At 41.4% G+C, this 17,047-nt stretch overlaps 2 protein-coding genes across 3 annotated transcripts; one reads left to right on the top strand and one right to left on the bottom strand.

Annotated features, from left to right (window-relative positions):
• The first annotated feature begins 6,461 nt into the window (after positions 1-6,461).
• Positions 6,462-9,980, top strand: LOC127776526 (40S ribosomal protein S24-1). Its single transcript, XM_052302933.1, has 4 exons — positions 6,462-6,691; positions 6,774-6,944; positions 9,480-9,566; positions 9,687-9,980. The coding sequence occupies exons 1-4, from the start codon at positions 6,566-6,568 to the stop codon at positions 9,717-9,719; spliced, it is 417 nt and encodes a 138-aa protein (XP_052158893.1). The 5' UTR covers positions 6,462-6,565; the 3' UTR covers positions 9,720-9,980.
• A 499-nt stretch (positions 9,981-10,479) lies between these two features.
• On the bottom strand, positions 10,480-14,340 carry LOC127776525 (tRNA A64-2'-O-ribosylphosphate transferase). 2 transcript variants are annotated; one of them, XM_052302932.1, is made up of 7 exons: positions 13,973-14,340; positions 13,211-13,350; positions 12,018-12,732; positions 11,570-11,673; positions 11,383-11,491; positions 11,186-11,245; positions 10,480-10,892 (listed from the first exon to the last, which is right to left on the bottom strand). In XM_052302932.1, the coding sequence occupies exons 1-7, from the start codon at positions 14,301-14,303 to the stop codon at positions 10,759-10,761; spliced, it is 1,593 nt and encodes a 530-aa protein (XP_052158892.1). In that variant the 5' UTR covers positions 14,304-14,340; the 3' UTR covers positions 10,480-10,758. The 2 variants fall into 2 exon arrangements, with proteins under 2 accessions (XP_052158892.1, XP_052158891.1); XM_052302931.1 differs by having other exon boundaries at positions 10,480-10,928.
• Between the last annotated feature and the right edge of the window lie 2,707 nt (positions 14,341-17,047).

A 17,047-nucleotide genomic window follows, 5' to 3' on the forward strand; every position in this document is an offset into this window, starting at 1 on the left:
ACATATACTAACAGGCAACTCATGTTTTCCAACGGTTATTATTGTTGTTATTTATATAAATATTAAAATTTGGAAAGCATGATAACATGTTGGTTATTAATTTTTGAATCATCCCTACTTAAGTTATTAATTTCAAAATTTTCAATTAAATTAGTAAAAATACTAAATTGAGAGTTTAATTAAGATGGTTATAACTTCGTATTTATTAATTTTGAATGTTGGAACTATTAGCTTTTGAAAAACTAAAACTAAGGGAAAAATAATTTCTTAAATTCCATGTTTCTTTAGCATGAACTCCCAACACAATCTATGGTCGTAATAATAATATGATCCTATGATGGTGCATATCTACTTCATAACTTTGTATTTATTAATTTTGAATGTTGGAATTAATAATTTTGGAAAACTAAAACTAAAAAGAGAAAAATATATATATTTGACATGGACTTCCAACACGTTCTACTGTCATATTAATATTACTATGATCCATATGATTAACATGGGAGCTCCTTCAAAGTGCCACAACACGATAGATCCATAAGGTGTAGATAAGATACATTTAGCTTAAAATTAAATAAGCATATATATACACACATCCATTGCAACTTACTTGAGTATCAATCCGTTCAGCAAAAAATTACCACAACATGCACGAACAGGGGAGACAAAACCACACCACACGCAATGGTTCCTACGGTCCAGAACAGTTTGCAGCTTCAGCAAGTTACTGTCTGTGTAAACACTTATCCCCAGCTTCACTCTGCTTCAGCAACAGACAGACAAATGGCTCCGGTCCAACACACAGTTGGAGCCATCAGTTTGTTGCATTGTGTATGCGGTTAATAAGTTAATCCTGGTTGAGTGCAAGCTTATGTGTAACTAAAGTTGAAAATCATGGATTCATCTTTATATGAGCTTGTAATTATCAGTGGATGGCACCAGATTCTCAAGTGTACTTGTCACTAGACTTTTGGAGCTTTCATGCTAGCAGCACGAAACCGTCTCCCATTAGCAGCCTTTTTCCCAGGAGGATTTAGCACAGAGCCACTGACCACTTTGAGAACTTTTAAGATAGTAGAAGTAACTTTCGGTCTTAAACTTTTGGAGTATCATGCATACTTCCTATATATCATCTTTGTTGTGTCAGCTTTGATCACAATTCTTTTTCTAAATAATTTGGTGATGACAAGTAAAATTTGCAATGTTAGATTTGCCATGCAAAACACTTCAAAACTTAATTAAATATTGAGCTGTGGGTTCATTAATTACTAAGTACTAACCAAAATGTCAGTAAAATAAGGTTGTATGTTTTTCCCTGGACCGTCGTGGGACTGTCCCAAGAGAAATTCCCTTGGAGCAAGTTTAATAGTATAGCCAACTAATAGCTGTCATTCTCTATTTTGCGGAGAATCTTTGCAGTGAAAACTCTATTAGGGTTTATCTAGATTTGATAATATCATCATTTATTTGTCAATTTTTTTGTTGAAAGTGTTGTCTTAGAGTTGTCTCGGTTGAAAGTGGTGAAAATCCGCCACTGATTGTGATTGATTTGGTTGGATCGGTTTATATCGGCGAACACAAACGTCATCTTGAACATTGTGTTTGATCATGAGAGCAAATTGCTGCATGTTGCATTAGTTTTTTTTTTATGTGTGCATCCTTGGTTGAGTGATCATAGACTTACTCCTATGTATTTCATTAATTAATGAAATGTCCTATCCTTGATTTTTTTTTCTTCTTCTTGCAATTATAGGATGCATGGATCAGTTTCTGAAGAGTGCATACTTGTCAATGGACTTCTCCATCATGCATGCGGCACAAAACCAACTTGCATTAGCAGACTTTTATCTCTGACCGATATGATTAGCTGAGTATCATCAGACGAAGGAGCAAAACGTTGTACTTTTCCTCGATGCTCTCTTTCTACTTGAACCTGCAGTTTGTTGTACTTGTCTGTACTGATTCACTGAAGGACAGTGAAGTTCAGAAGCATCAGCAAGCTAGTAGCAAGCAGGCAAAAATTGACTCGAGACGATATGATGCTGAGGTGGCGGCTAACTAAAGCTGAAAATTCTACTACATATGACCGTACGTATTGGTGACAGTGACTTGCGAAATCAAGGCTAAAATTGGAAGTTTGGTTGAGATTGGAACGATGTGATGAAAAAATTGAAAGTTTATGTGTGTAGGAAAGTTTTGATGTGATGGAAAAGTTAAAAGTTTGAAAAAAAAAGTTTAAAACTAAACTCGGCCCAAGTTGAACTCCAATCCATCGGTTAATCTTCTACGGGAGCAGATGAACTGCTCCTGCCAAAACACAAGAAATTGACAGCGCTGACGATGTAATGGTCTGATGCATGATGTATACTAGCTAAAATGATGATAAGAAATCATCGCAACTGGTAAATAGAAAACGATGATGATGATGATAAAAACAGAGCAATCACAATTCACAAACAGTAGCTCTTAAACAGAGGAGGTTGGTCAGCTCAATTTGGGGTAAAAAACAAACACATGGTCAAATATTGCTTGATTGATTGCATGGCTGCGATGGTTTTTCAATAAACACACAATAAAATTTATTCTGATTTTTGTTTCAATAAAGTTATAGTCACTTATTACATAATTCGCTCAACAGAGAGCATATACAATCTAGAACTCACGATGCAATGACTAATGCTTTCCAGCACTAAAGGAGACACGTTATTCAAGTCTGTTTGTGTCTATTCTAATCATGGAAAACTCAAAACACTAACTGTAATTGTTTCAAAAAACACTCATTATAAAAATCTACAACTAAAGCAAAATCATGTCGACCAATCGTTCATGTTGTACATAAAAATATGTGGACAAGATTTAGCCAACTAAAAATATCTCTTAAAAGAAATTTCCATCCACTACGTCTATTACTCACATGATGCACGCAGAACAACACACCACAAAAAGCATCGATCACCATTCTCCTCCTTAATTACTTTTTTAATTAGGAGCAGAATGAGAAATTAGATTAAATCATGACGACTCATGGGGGGTCATGGCTGCCAAAAATAAAACTAAAAACAAAACAGCCGCTACTAGCTAAGCTAACTAAGCAAGCAAAAGAACACAACACGGCCGGTCAAGGTTTATACTGAAGACGATTACGCGCACGCGAGATTGGGGGGGGGGGGGGGGGGGGGGGGTTTGGTGGCTTAATCAGCTCGCTCGCGCCATCCGCGATCTGACGATTAATTCTCTCTTAATCTGCGAATTAAAAGTCGCCTTCAGGTCGCAGCTTAACAACCATTGAACTGAACCACTCGTCTTCGCTCCACTGTATACTGAACTACTTGTTTTTGCAGCGATGATGCATGATGAGCTTTCAAGTTTCAACACCAATGTCGCCATCGATCGACGATCGACTGGCCACGACGCGACCTAAATGCGATGCAATTTGATGAATGCATTCCATGTCGTGTGAGTTCGACCTCGACTTGGCGCCCGGCAAATTAAGCATCCTAGTAAAAAAAATAAAAGTACCGGCCGTACCTAGTCAAGATTAAATTAAATGATGATGGCAGAAAGAGGTAAGGTAATGATCAGTACGGAAAATGAAACCTTCGGCGACGTATTCGCTGCGTTTTGGGCTGTAGTAGATCGGTGAAGACTATTCTGCATGCAGAGACTTGGTACTGTTTGGTTCAACGGGAAAATTTATTATTTTGTTACCATGTACTCAAATGTTACTTTCTCGGATTTTCATTTTCATTTATCACCCGATCATCAACAATGCTTTCTTGTGTGCCACTATTTGTATTTTTTTTCCACGTGATACCACTCTTGTGTTTTACACCTTGCCGACATGGAAGATAAGGTAAAAAGATCCAAATGCCCTTGGGTCGGCTTGGGAATCTCTACATTAAAGTACAAAAGGCATAGGTGTTACAGTAAATTGAATTAGGAGAAATCTGCACCATCCATTCACAATCCTAGGGCTACGATCAACCTCTACAGTATAAATGTGATAGTACAAACAAAAAATTAAAATATTGATGCTAGAGTACTTGACTGATCTGAGCCGTTTGTTTTTAATCTGAGTGCTCAAATGCTACTGCAAAACACTGTAGCACCATGCATTTGCAGTTCAACTATAGGGGATCCGGATCCCCTCGGGTCCACTTGTAAGACCATTCCCAACCCAATGACTAGAATAGTGTCCATAGCATTAAATAAACTACCACCTAGGATAAAAAGTGATGTGGCAAGTAAATAAATGAGAAAGACAAGGAAACAATGTCTTGCATGAGACGTGGTTTCTACACAATATCCAAGGCATCATGTGAGATAAGTAGCATTAAATTTAAGTGTGGAATAGTAGTGTTTGCATTGAAATAATAGTGTCTAGTACTAGTTTTTGATGATGTGGAGTTTATGGAAACTATGTCTAGTGTCTTGGGTTGGGAATGGCCTAAGTCTTCACCTGTCACCACCGAGAAAATTGCAATATTGAGACTGTAAACATGTGGGCTTCGCTGTTTTGACACTTCGAGTGAATGACAAATGGACCCATCTGTGTCTATGAAATGTGGGTCTAGTGTCATTATAGCAAAAGTTAATGTTTGCAGTGTTATAATTGCAAATCCCCCGTCACCACCCGAGACGACATGCGAGATGGAGGCCTAATGCTAACGCGTCCTTTCCGGTGGCGACCACCGTTGGCCACGCTAGACTAGAGCTATGCGTAGAGGCGGAAGAGGCGGGAAGAGACGGAGGGCGAGGGCCATGCAGAGGCAAGGGAGAGCTCTCCACATCGCGCTACCATCCTATGACGCTGGTGGCCGCCTTCCTTCATATAGCAGAGAGGAGGTGGATGAGAACGAGGGAGATGCGCATGGGTGCTAGTCTCGTTGACCTTGTCTCAATGGCTATACCGCGCCGTAAAGTGGGAGACTCGCTTCTAGATCTAACGCGCAGCTCCACCTACGTCACTCGTTGGGACCCTTAGAGAGGAAGGAGTGGGACGGAACAGCTCGAGGTCATATACCCTGTGGACTAGGCTAACACTCAAGTCTGACATGAAGACGATGATGTCGGAGCTAGACGAGGAGGTCATTGGTGCCACAGGGAGGGTGGCATGCTCCGAATGTAGATGACATGACCTAGGTGGCGGCGATGGCCTCCTCAACTTCCTCCATCATCGCCATCGCTCGGCCCCGTTGAGGGGAGATAGCATCGAGCGGGCATGTGCCGAGATCTTGTACCCATTTGTGTGAGGTTTGAGCTTGGTTGGCGAAAGAAAGAGGGGAAATTAAGAGTAGGCGTTGATATGTGGACCTCATATTTTTATTTTTAATTTTTTTCATTGTCAGTTACATGTGGGCAATTTGCCCTACATCTATTTTTCTTAGGCGTTGTTTGGTTTATCCCCATGAGGCCTTGTTATTTTAATCCCTGTGAGGGAGAGATTGGAGGGGATTTATTCCACACCTATTGTGGTGTGGAATTATCCCCCCTCAATCCCCTCCAATTCTCTTCAATCCCCTCTAAACCGAACAAGTCCTGAGGGAGGGATTGGAGGTACCTATTGTGGTATGGAATTATTCCCCCTCAATCCCCTCCAAAACGAACAATGCCTTAATGACTGGACGCTATGTAAGTCAAATCACCTTCAAAAAATGCCTCGAAGAGTTGTTTTGTACAGGTTTTATTGTTCGAGAAGGTGGTATATTCGGTTTTGCGGTTGAGGTGTACAATGGTATCCGGCCAATAATGGACCTTTTTAGTAATTAAATTGATTAACCGGGCCTATGCAATCTAAAACCGGAATAAGTTCATCCGAGGTCCCTTAACTTGTGAACGAATCCGATTTTCGTCCTTCAACCATAAAACCAGATACAACGCGTCCCTCAACTGTCAAAACTAGTGCAGATGAGGTCCCCCAGCGGTTTTGGCTGACGTGGCCGAGCAGGAGCATGGTGCAGAGGAGAGGGGAGAGAGGAGGAGGACGAAGAGGAGGGGTGAGAATGACACGTGGGGTTCACGTAGGTCCCACCATTTTTAATTAATTTGGGTGTGAAACTGACATGTGGGTCCCACAAGGTTTATAGTTTTTCTTAGATCGAATTGCCACATAAGCGCCACATCAGTACTACATCAGATAGAGACCGAGTCAAATTAGCCACGTAGGCGCCACGTCAGCCAAAACCGCCGTACAAACTGTTGAGGGACCTCATCTGCACTGGTTTTGACAGTTGAGGGATCCGTTGTATCTAGTTTTTCGGTTGGAGGACGAAAATCAGATTCGTTGACAAGTTAAGTTAAGGGACCTCAGATGAACTTATTCCATGTAAAGCCGTAAAACTCATGAGGACCCATGAAGAGCAGAACTGGGCCTCCTCCATTCCATCTCGGCCCAAATCTCGACACGACTAGCTCCCCCCTAGCTAGGGTTTCACTACATAAACACGCTCACGACGCCTCTCCCCTCTCTCTCTCCTGCCTCCGCTTCTCTCCCCCGCGCCGCCGCCGCTTCCGCCGCCGCCGCCGCAAGCAGCAGCCGCCGGCGAGCCAGCCAGCCAGTCACACCATGTCGGAATCGAAGGCCGCCGCGGCGGTGACCCTCCGCACCCGCAAGTTCATGACGAACCGCCTCCTCTCCCGCAAGCAGTTCGTGCTCGAGGTGCTCCACCCGGGCCGCGCCAACGTCTCCAAGGTGCGTTTCGTTTAGGGTTTCGCCCGCATGACGGGAGGGGGAGAGAGCGAGGCTGATCCGCTGTATTGTGTGCGTTGTGCAGGCGGATCTGAAGGAGAAGCTGGCGAAGCTGTACGAGGTGAAGGACTCCAACTGCATCTTCGTGTTCAAGTTCCGCACCCACTTCGGAGGCGGCAAGTCCACCGGATTCGGCCTCATCTACGACAACCTCGACGCCGCCAAGAAGTACGAGCCCAAGTACAGGCTCATCAGGGTACGCACTCATCGCTCAGAACTTTGTGCCATCACTCTGCATTCTGAATTTGGGATTGAGCTAGCGGAATGGTGGTTGGTCGCCTCAGTGCTCGGTTGTGTGTCCTATCCTGATGCGCGAATTGACGCGCGCACACTGTACCAGTAAAGCCTTGTTCGGTTAGGCTTGGATTCAATCCGGGCTAATCCAATCCAGGCCGGGAATAACAAGTATAGTAAGAAATTTATGATAGATACAATGAGAGACCGGGATTTATTCCGGGCCGGGAACTAATTTACTCGTGATAGAGACAATAAGAGACCGGGAATCAATCCACTAGACAAGAGGTGTGGAACTAATCCCAGTCTCTTATTGCCCCTATCATGAGTAAATTGGTTCCCGGCCCGGAATAAATCACGGTCTCTCATTGTATCGATCATAAATTTCTTACTATACTTGGCATTCCCGGCTCGGATTGAATCCAAACGTAACCGAACAAGGCCTAAGCTGGTTTGCTAGCATTTAGGATTATTTTACTTTGGATTTTGTGAGAAGCAGTTAGGAAGTTGTCTCGTGTGATGTTTAGATTAGTTTTCTGATGTGGTTAATAGGTGCAGCTACTGTTGGAAACGGTTGGTTTGTTTCGAGAGGTGTTCTGGGCATTCCGTGTGAAGTTAGGTTTGGGAATTCGGTGTGATTAGTCAAATCGTGTCTCGTTTAGCAGTTGCACAGGTAGTTTAGCCAAGGTTACATGCCAGTTATTACTCCCTCCGTATTTTAATGTATGACGCTGTTGACTTTTTTATCAACGTTTGACTATTCGTCTTATTCGAAAAATTTATGTAGTTATCATTTATTTTATTATGACTTTATTTATCATCAAATATTCTATAAGCATGACATAAATATTTTTATAATTGCACAAAAAAATTGAATAAGACGAATAGTCAAACGTTATTAGAAAAGTCAACGGCGTCATATATTAAAATACGGAGAGAGTACATTTTAGTGCAAGTGAAGTGATAGCTGAGTGAGAATCTTAGTGTCAAAGTAATGGAGGAATTCTCCATTCCTCAAATCATCCATTACTTTTGACACTTAAAAGTATATCAATGTGTAACTGAGGGCCGTTTTGGTTTGTTCCTTGCTAAAATTTTGGAATGCCAAATTTTGGTGCGGCATATTTGGTTGCAACCACACTCTTCAGACAACCTTGCCAGAATTATGGGAATGCCCATGATCCTATGTTGCATACCAAAATTTTGGTAGCAAACCAATAAGACCTATCCCATCTCTACCCTACCAAAATTTGGTAGTGCCATTACCTGACATTAGCAAATTTTGGTATGGTAGAGAACCAAGCCGGCCCTAAATCAGCTACAACATTCCGTGGATTTCATTTGGGATAATTGGTGATATCATCCATGATTAGATTGGCACTGTGGAATTTGCCCCATTCTAGAACTACTCCCTTCGTTTCATATTATAAGACGTTTTGACTTTTTTCTAAGTCAAACTTCTTTAAGTTGTAAACTTAAGGAAGTTTGACTTAGAAAAAAGTCAAAACGGCTTATAATTTGAAACAGAGGGAGTAATTGATAATTAGGTCTAGAAGGTGGCAAATCCTTTTGACTACCCAATGGGTGGCATAGAAAATGGACGCGACTCCCTGAAAGTTGTGTAGATGGCCCAAGTAGATTCTTAGGGCGAGTTCTAAACAGCAAGGGGAAACGGCTACTTCCTCGTCCTCTGTGAGCATTGCTTCCCAAACTGCTAAATAATGTGTTTCATGCAAAAGTTCTCTATATAGAGGTTTCTTCAAAAATCAAATAAATCCTTCTTTTCTAGTTTTTAACAATTAATATTCAACTAATCATGTGCCAATGGCTTGTCTCGTTTTGTGTGCCATCAAAAACACTAGGCTCAGTTTGGAATGAGTGTTGGCTTGAAATTTTGATGGCACGCAAAACGAGGCAAGTCATTATCACATGATTAGCTGAACAAGCTGTAGAAGAGATACTTCTGATTAGCTTATCTAGTGATATGTAGTTTCTACATGCTGAATATACTTATAATTTGAGTAAGTAGGTGATTTGTTGTAGGTGATTAAACAATAAGCCACACTATCCCAAGGGCTTGTTGAAGCCCTTGGGATAGTGTGGCTTATTGTTTTGGACGTTAATGCTATCTCGAATTCACACTGGTGATACAAACTTTTTATCTCAAAACAAAAGAAAATTAGCACTCATGGTGATTATCTATTGATTTAAGATAATAATATACTATGGTAAAAACGCAAAATATTTTAGTATGGAAAACCAGTTTTAGTGACAGTCATTATCAGCATATGCACTTCTCCTGCTTGGTACTGAAGTGTTGCTTTGGTTACTTGCTTGAACTGTATTTACATTATGGTACACAAAATACACATTATTACCTTTGGTTACTTGTTTCATATTATTGATTGATTCATGTGAAATAGGAACTGCACATGCACCGATGTATGTGGAGTCATAAATATGTTTGAATCACTAATGTTTTTGTTATTCTCGACAGAATGGTCTTGCCACTAAGGTAGAGAAGTCACGTAAGCAGATGAAGGAAAGGAAGAACAGGGCAAAGAAGATCCGTGGTGTGAAGAAGGTCAGTACCAAGTATCAACCCAGCATTTTGAATATTTATGTTAACAATAGTGCAATAGTACTTAGCTAGCTTCAACTTCAGTGCGTGACCTAACTTCGTATTATCTGCTAATTTTTGTAGACAAAGGCTGGAGATGCTGGGAAGAAGAAGTGAGAGATGATACTCATCTTGCAGTCTTGATGTGTTCATTATCAAAACCTTGCTTTGTTTAGAGCTGTCTCCTTGTGGCAATATTGCTGAATGCTTAATTATAACTAGAAAATTTTTGCCACTTATGTTCTTGCAATGTTGAGGCATCCGTAGTGTTCTTGGATTTTGAGGAAATTTGTCGGACTCTAGCATATATAGTACTTCAATCACGGCGCATGTTCTCTGTGTCTTCTAATTCAGATTTGGGTTATCCTGTTTCAACAATGCAATGCGTGGCTGGGGTACGAGGCACTGCAATTAAGTCGTATCTTGCAACCAATTAAGTTACCGTGATTAGTTTATAATAATTAAATCGACTTCCGTTCGGTAAAACAAACGAATATGAAATACTTCATCTCAAAATATGTGCAGTTTTGTACTATTCATATTCAATGTTTGATCATTTGTTTTATTTGAAAATATTTTATGATTAGTACTTTTATTGCTATTAGATGATAAAACATGAATAGTACTTTATGTGTGACTAAATATTTTTAAATTTTTCACAAATTTTTTAAATAAGTTAGACGGTCAAATATTAGGCATGGATATCCACGGCTACACTTATTTTTGGAGGTAGTACTTGTTTAGTGTCGGCACCAGATAACAGTACGTTGTCTCTAGTTACACGAGAGCAAGTGTGTTGCTTGAACATTAGGAACGGTACTGTCCTAATAATACTGCAAGTTCTCATCCACTGTTGCAAATCGTCTCACTGGGATGATTTTACAGAAACCACCGTCGTATCATTAACAGGTTAATAAGCAGTGCCAGTTTGTCGATTAACCTGGTATGAGATCAACTCCAGGTTGTTTGTCAGTGAAATCCCAAGGGCAATTTGCGACTATTGGTTCCCCATATACACTAGCAGTTCATCAGTTGACATGAAAAACTCAGAAACCAGAGCTTCCCTAACTGATCGGAACTCATAGATGCATCTTGCAGGGGATAGGAAAGGAAACAACTGATCAGGATCCACAAGACTAGACGTAAATAAACTACGTCAAACAAGAAACTGTTCCTTCTCGCTGCAAAGGAAACCATAGACCTGCTTCAAGTTTCCTCTAGATGGTCTTGCATTAACAGCATATTTGCAAACAAAAACCAGCCTCTTCCTCATCTCCAACTTCGTGACGTCTCCTTTCAGAAATGAATTGCCATGATCAAAGAATCCTTGGAACAAAGAGCAATTAATTAAAGATACGTAAACTTGATGTCGTGAAATTATTAAATTGTTGGAACATACCTAATCTTCTATAAAAATAATTTGATATCGAGAGCATTATTATGTTTTGACATGATTTAAGATGAGTAGAAAACTGATAAAAATGGCACAACACCACAAAATTACCTTTTTAATTCATGAGAAGCAAAATTGATAGAAAGATAAGTCATCTTCTAAAATAAAGAAGTTGTATAAATATGCTTACCATCGCAATCAAATAATCGTGTAATTATCGCCAAGGCCACACAGATGCTTATATCCTCTCCTGTAAGGGAAATAAAACAACAATGAAGGGCTCACTTGTACAAAGAACTGCCAGGCAAACTTATGGTTTTACTTATTACAGCATGATGAAGAAAGCATGTGTAAGCTTTTTCAGATAGTGAAATGTGCTAGCTTTACCATTTTGACAGCATATTAGTAGCTTCTTCCCTGCTATCAAATTCCTGTTTGCAAAGCTAACTGCTTTTGGAAGGTTTTTCATCAACGAAAACCGGTCGTCCTTTGATCCCTAATAGCATAAAAGTACAAAATGATGACAATGTTTACATACTGGGAAAACTAAAATGGTCAGAAAAATTTCACTTACCACCATAGGTAGTTCAAGGTAAGAATTCTCTGATGAAGTCAAAGGTAAATTTGATGTGCTGTCACAGTTCAGTATACAATCCACTTCAGCTAAGGAATCTCCAACTGCATAGATCATGCATACAGAAAAAAAAAACTATCATCAACAGTACGCCTGCATCATATGAAACTTTGTATGTATCTTGAAACAACAAATTTGATTAAAGGAAGGTTCTAACTAGTTGATATCTATGATTCTATCCACATCTACATAATACAAAAACTTGTAGACAGGCTAGCACACTTTTTTGCAGTATACAGAGATATGCATAAAAGAATGATAAACAGACCCGCTAAAGAACAAAAAAAAAAAATCAACAGATCAACGCAGTACATGACAAGATATTGACAAGAAAGCACAAACAATAATAAAACAAATATGCAACTGTATAAATAATCATGTTTTGTACCTTGGAGAGTTGATGCCACTGCAAGGTTTGATGTCCCAATCCAGAAGAGTATATGGCCATCACTGGAATTTTGTTTGTCCATAGCAGTAACGGTAGGAGGATCCGAGTCCATTGGTTGCACAATACTTGTATGATCACCATTACTGAAAGGACCATCATGGCTTGAACACTTCAAAGGCTTAGCTGTAATTTGGGGAGAATATTCGCCTCTCTGTGCACGATAGACCCTATCTTTTTCAACAATATCTGCAACTAACTGATTACAAAGGTCTGGTCCACCATCAAGCAGATCATATGAGTGCTTCCAGAATAATGTAGGAGTGAGACCACGTGCCCAACTCTCTTCATCATCTCCAGCTCCAGGAATATAGTGCCAGCTGAACTCTGAAGTCATCCTTTGTGGAGCTACTGCACCAGATGCAGATGCTGAAACTAATATGATAGGGGTGAAATCCCATGATTCAAGCTCTGGAACTTCATTTAACCATATCCGTGTCCTTTGTGATATCCACAATGGACGTAGTGGTTTCTTCAAACTTAACGCAAGAGAACGAATGTCTGCACCACATGATTCAAATTGGGTTGTCCATTCCTCGATACGCCCCTCTATAGCATTTTTCTCAGTCTCTAGAACCCATACAGGAAGATGCACTGAGTTATCCCAGTTTGATGATTCAGAGATCTTTTCAGTGTCTTTGTTGGCTACAGCAGCTGACTAACATGCAAAATTACAAAATATCATGAGGATGGGTGAACATGGAAAGTTTGAAATTCAAACAAAGGGACAAAAGAGAAGAACAGGAAGAAAGGATCATATAACAGGAAGAACAGGAGACATAAATCACATTGTGAATTTCAACAGCCTTATTTCTGTTGTTTGCCTTTGGTTCTCTATAGTGATCACTTGGGCCCAGATTTTGGCATACTCTAAGGATAGTAGTTACTAGTTACCAAAACAGGCATCTTATGCATTTTTACTGTACAAATTTAACTATATCAATGGAAAGCCGTGAAATGAGGTACATGTGCACAAGGGTTATTTACTGTATAAATTTAAGTATTAAACTATAGCAATAAAAAGCCTTGAAATGAGGTAAATGTGCACAAAGGGAAAGGGTAGAGTGACATAATGCCGTTCCAGTAGAACTATAGGAAGCCGATATACCAACCACATCCAAATCCACTCCACTTACCTTGTTGTTAGTCTGCAGCCGATACCTCTCAATTGCTCGGTTGAGGACACAGCACCAAATGGGTATGGTCTTTGACATGCTGTCAGGGAAACGTTTCCCTCTCCTTGTTGAATCAACAATTATGCACCCTCCTCTCTCCCCTGCCCAGAGAAAAAATAGACAAAAACAAATTACTTGTGTTAAAGGCATTTTGCACTCATCAAGCATCATATTTAGCAAGTGAAAATTCTTGAAAAAAATCACAGTAACATGAATTATTAAGCTGTATATTACACAACCTTCTGAGAATTCGAATTATCCGCACAGCCACACTGATATTATATTACTCCCTCCGTTTCAAAATGTTTGACACCGTTGACTTTTTAGTACGTGTTTGACCATTTGTCTTACTCAAAAAATTTAAGTAATTATTTATTCTTTTCATATCATTTGATTCGTTGTTAAATATACTTTCATGTACACATATAGTTTTACATATTTCACAAATTTTTTTAATAAGACGAATGGTCAAACATATGCTAAAAAGTCAACGGTGTCAAACATTTTGAAATGGAGGGAGTATTATATACTGAAATGTTCGAACTATGTGACCATGGTTATTCGAAATAACTGAATTAGCAAACAATTTAATTATACCACCTGCTTCGACAGGTAAAACGGATTGCAGTGCTAAACTCTAGTTCTAGACGCCTGGATTAAACATATAGCATAGTTTAGACCAAATACTTCAACAATGAGTAAGGGGGGGAACCAGGAGCAGACCAGCGAGGAGGGCGAGGTGGAGGTTGAGGCGGGCGGTGGAGAAGGCCCAGTTGCCCGCGTGCCCATCGGTGGACTTGAAGTAGCAGGTGGCGGCGACGGCGCGGGGCGGCAAGTACCAGAGCCCGCAGCGGAGGTTGGCGACCAGCGGCAGCGCCGGCCACAGCGCCGCGATCTCCGCCACGAACGCCGCGTCGTCCGCCACGCTCCGCAGCGCGTTGTACAGCGTGCTCTCCCGCCGCTTGATGCGCCGCGCCGCCTTGTAGATGCTCAGCGTCGACGGCCCAGCGGCGGCGGCATCCGCTGACTCCGACGACGCCGCCGCCGCCGCCATTGGAGAGACGAGAGAGAGAGAGACGCTGGCTTGTCCTAATTTGGGCTCTCTAAACTGGAAATAGAGTGGGCCAAAACCCATTAATAATTAGCAAGGTTATGGGCCTAATTTCGTTCTATATGGTGGGCCTCTTTAAAGTCATGGTCCAAATACGGCCCATTTTCTGCTGATGGTGATCGTTAATTAGGTCCATTCTGGATGATCAGCCTAACTTCGGCTCGTCAGTTGGAAGACGAAAGTTTTTGGGGAATAAGTTCACTTTATATCCCTCGAGATAGGGTCGAGTTTAATTTGTATCCCTCAACCACTAAACTGGGTATTGAACGTCCCCCAACATTTAAAGCCAGTGCAAATCCAGTGAGAAAATAATAAAACAAATATGTGAAGGACACATTTATGTGGGTATATGGCTAAAAAAATGGATCCCCATCTCATAAAATATATGGTTCAAAAAATGGCTTGAGAAATTCACGCAACGGTTCGCTGAGGTGATTGATGCAGCCCCCATCTCGTTCTCTGGCGAGTGCAAGGTGCAGAAGGCGGACCCTCTCCGGCTGGTCACCGTTGTCCAACTCCTCTCTTGCTGCCCACCGCCCACATCTATGGAGGGAGAAGGCGATGCATGGAGGCACGCTGGCCGGAGGTGAAGGAGGTGGGATCTCCCACTGACATGTGGGTTTTTTATCTTTTTATTTGACTGATGATATATGGCCCCACATATTTTGCTTAAACTTTTATAATTTTGCTTTTAATGTCATGTCAATATCCAGTGGGATGAGGACCAAGTTAAACCAGACATGTTGACGTCACGTCAATTAAAATCGCCTAGGGACCGTGTTTGCACTGGTGGACATGATTCAAACTCGACGTCAAGATGAGGGAGCTGAAATGAACTTATTCGTAGTTATTGCCCATGTAAAATTAGCGGTGGGCTTAATCTCAGCCTGTTGTTTGCCCAATTTTGTTTTTTTTAAGAGCATCCTCAGCAGCTCATCCATATTCGATCCTCCATATGCCTATTTAGATGGTCATTAAAAAAGATTCCTCCTTTATATTTCTCTCAACTCCAACAGATCATCCATATTACATCCTCTATATCTTATTCTCTTATATTTTAATAGTATACTTCAACTACCATCCATTTATATTAATTTTTCTTTTTTCACCTTTCCCTTATCTTCTTATTCACCATTCACTCGAACTCTCGAGAAGCAGCGCAGGAGAAGCGGGGAGGAAGTGAGGAGAAGCGGGCGAGGGGCAAGCGGCGGAGGAGGAAGGCGGCGGGCACCGGGCGACGGCGGCAAGTGAGGGGTGATAGCGGCTGGCGAGGGGCGGCGGCGGCTAGCGGGCATAGGGCGACGACGGCAAGCGGCGGCCACGCGCGGGGCGACGGCGGCGGACGAGGGACCACGCGCACGCCGGCGGCAAGCGGCGGCCACGCGCGGGGCAACGCGGCGGATGATTGTCCAAATTTGGTACGCCTCTCTCCACGATTCGCTGAAAAAAAAAAGCAAAAAGGGGCAAGGGAGCTCTCCTTCGCTAGCTGGGGATGACGACGATGGAGGTGAGGTCGCGCCAGAGGGAGATGGTCACTGAAGTCCGGATTAGGGCAGGAGAGGCGGCTGTTGCAAAATAGCGTGAGGAGAGAGACACTCCATTTTTGTCTCTTCTCTCTTCTAATTTGGCGCATCCGCCATTTTTGGAGTGCCTGGTAGCGCATCTGCTGGAGCCGGTTTTTCCCCTTCTATACACCAAATGAAAGATGGAGGATCGGTTAGAGTAGCTGTTGGGGATGCTCTAACATAGCCGACGGTCATCAGCCCAGCGCCCCAGCTCATTAACATCAAGTTACGGGTCCAATTTGTGGCCTCATTCGGGCCCATGCTAAATTGTTTGTAGGGCCTCATTCAACGAAGAAGTTGGCTCAAATTTCTCCTGTCAACAATCTCGATGGGCCTAACTATTTCCTCATATTGTCAGGCAGTTTGCAACAGTTTAGTATGTTATTTTGATCGATTTTGATCAGTTTGCAAGAGTGGCATCTTGATTCACCTTGGATGCTTTAAGCAGGACGGTTAGCCATTTCATATTGTCTGTGCCCATGGTATGGACCAAGAAATGTGTTTGTCATGCTTTGAAACATTGCAGAGGGTCTATGCTATAGCATATTTTTCAAAAGTTGAAACTGACTCTAAAGTCTAAACATTGACAGCCTGAGACAAGATGAAAAAAAAAAAGCCTCAAGAAGTCATTAGACCACTCCATGTGTTTCAGGATGTTTGTTTCTGTCCACTACCTCAGCTACTCTAAAAAAACATCCTGCTCACATATTCTAAACCAATTACACTGAGTTATTAACATCTAGCTAGTTAATTACTTCCAGCAGAAATTAAGCACTCGGTAGGTTATCAATGTTCGCTCACTGTCACCGAATTGTCAGCTTGTCGGCTCACTCCCTGAAGTTGCTAGGCAGTCCACCTCACGAATTTCCTGTGGTTTTCAGAATGTGATTTCCTGTGGTTTTATCTGACTGATTTTGAATTGTTTGTTTATAGCATTTGTCCTGATTAAAGGATACTGCTGGGGAAAAGGACACATTGGAGCAAATTGGTTCAACCATATGCAATTCAGTCAAATGAGGTTATATATCTGCTCCCTATATCAGTTACAGCTTGTTGCAGAGAACTACTGGCTCACTCCTTATCTAAAAAAAAAGAATTACTGGTTCACTTGTTAGACTTAAG

Source organism: Oryza glaberrima, chromosome 6, assembly GCF_000147395.1.
Source record: "Oryza glaberrima chromosome 6, OglaRS2, whole genome shotgun sequence".
In the NCBI taxonomy this organism is placed as follows: Eukaryota; Viridiplantae; Streptophyta; class Magnoliopsida; order Poales; family Poaceae; genus Oryza; species Oryza glaberrima.

What these genes read in the sequence shown, in the direction of transcription:
- LOC127776525 (XM_052302931.1), bottom strand. Translation starts at nt 14,303, where the DNA reads ATGGCGGCGGCGGCGGCGTCGTCGGAGTCAGCGGATGCCGCCGCCGCT. An exon ending in AGTGGCATCAACTCTCCAAG is followed by an intron (nt 11,674 to 12,017) that starts GTACAAAACATG and finishes TGATCTATGCAG; the next exon opens with TTGGAGATTCCTTAGCTGAA. An exon ending in ACGATTATTTGATTGCGATG is followed by an intron (nt 10,929 to 11,185) that starts GTAAGCATATTT and finishes CTTTGTTCCAAG; the next exon opens with GATTCTTTGATCATGGCAAT.
- LOC127776526 (XM_052302933.1), top strand. Translation starts at nt 6,566, where the DNA reads ATGTCGGAATCGAAGGCCGCCGCGGCGGTGACCCTCCGCACCCGCAAG. An exon ending in GCCGCGCCAACGTCTCCAAG is followed by an intron (nt 6,692 to 6,773) that starts GTGCGTTTCGTT and finishes TGCGTTGTGCAG; the next exon opens with GCGGATCTGAAGGAGAAGCT. An exon ending in AGATCCGTGGTGTGAAGAAG is followed by an intron (nt 9,567 to 9,686) that starts GTCAGTACCAAG and finishes TAATTTTTGTAG; the next exon opens with ACAAAGGCTGGAGATGCTGG.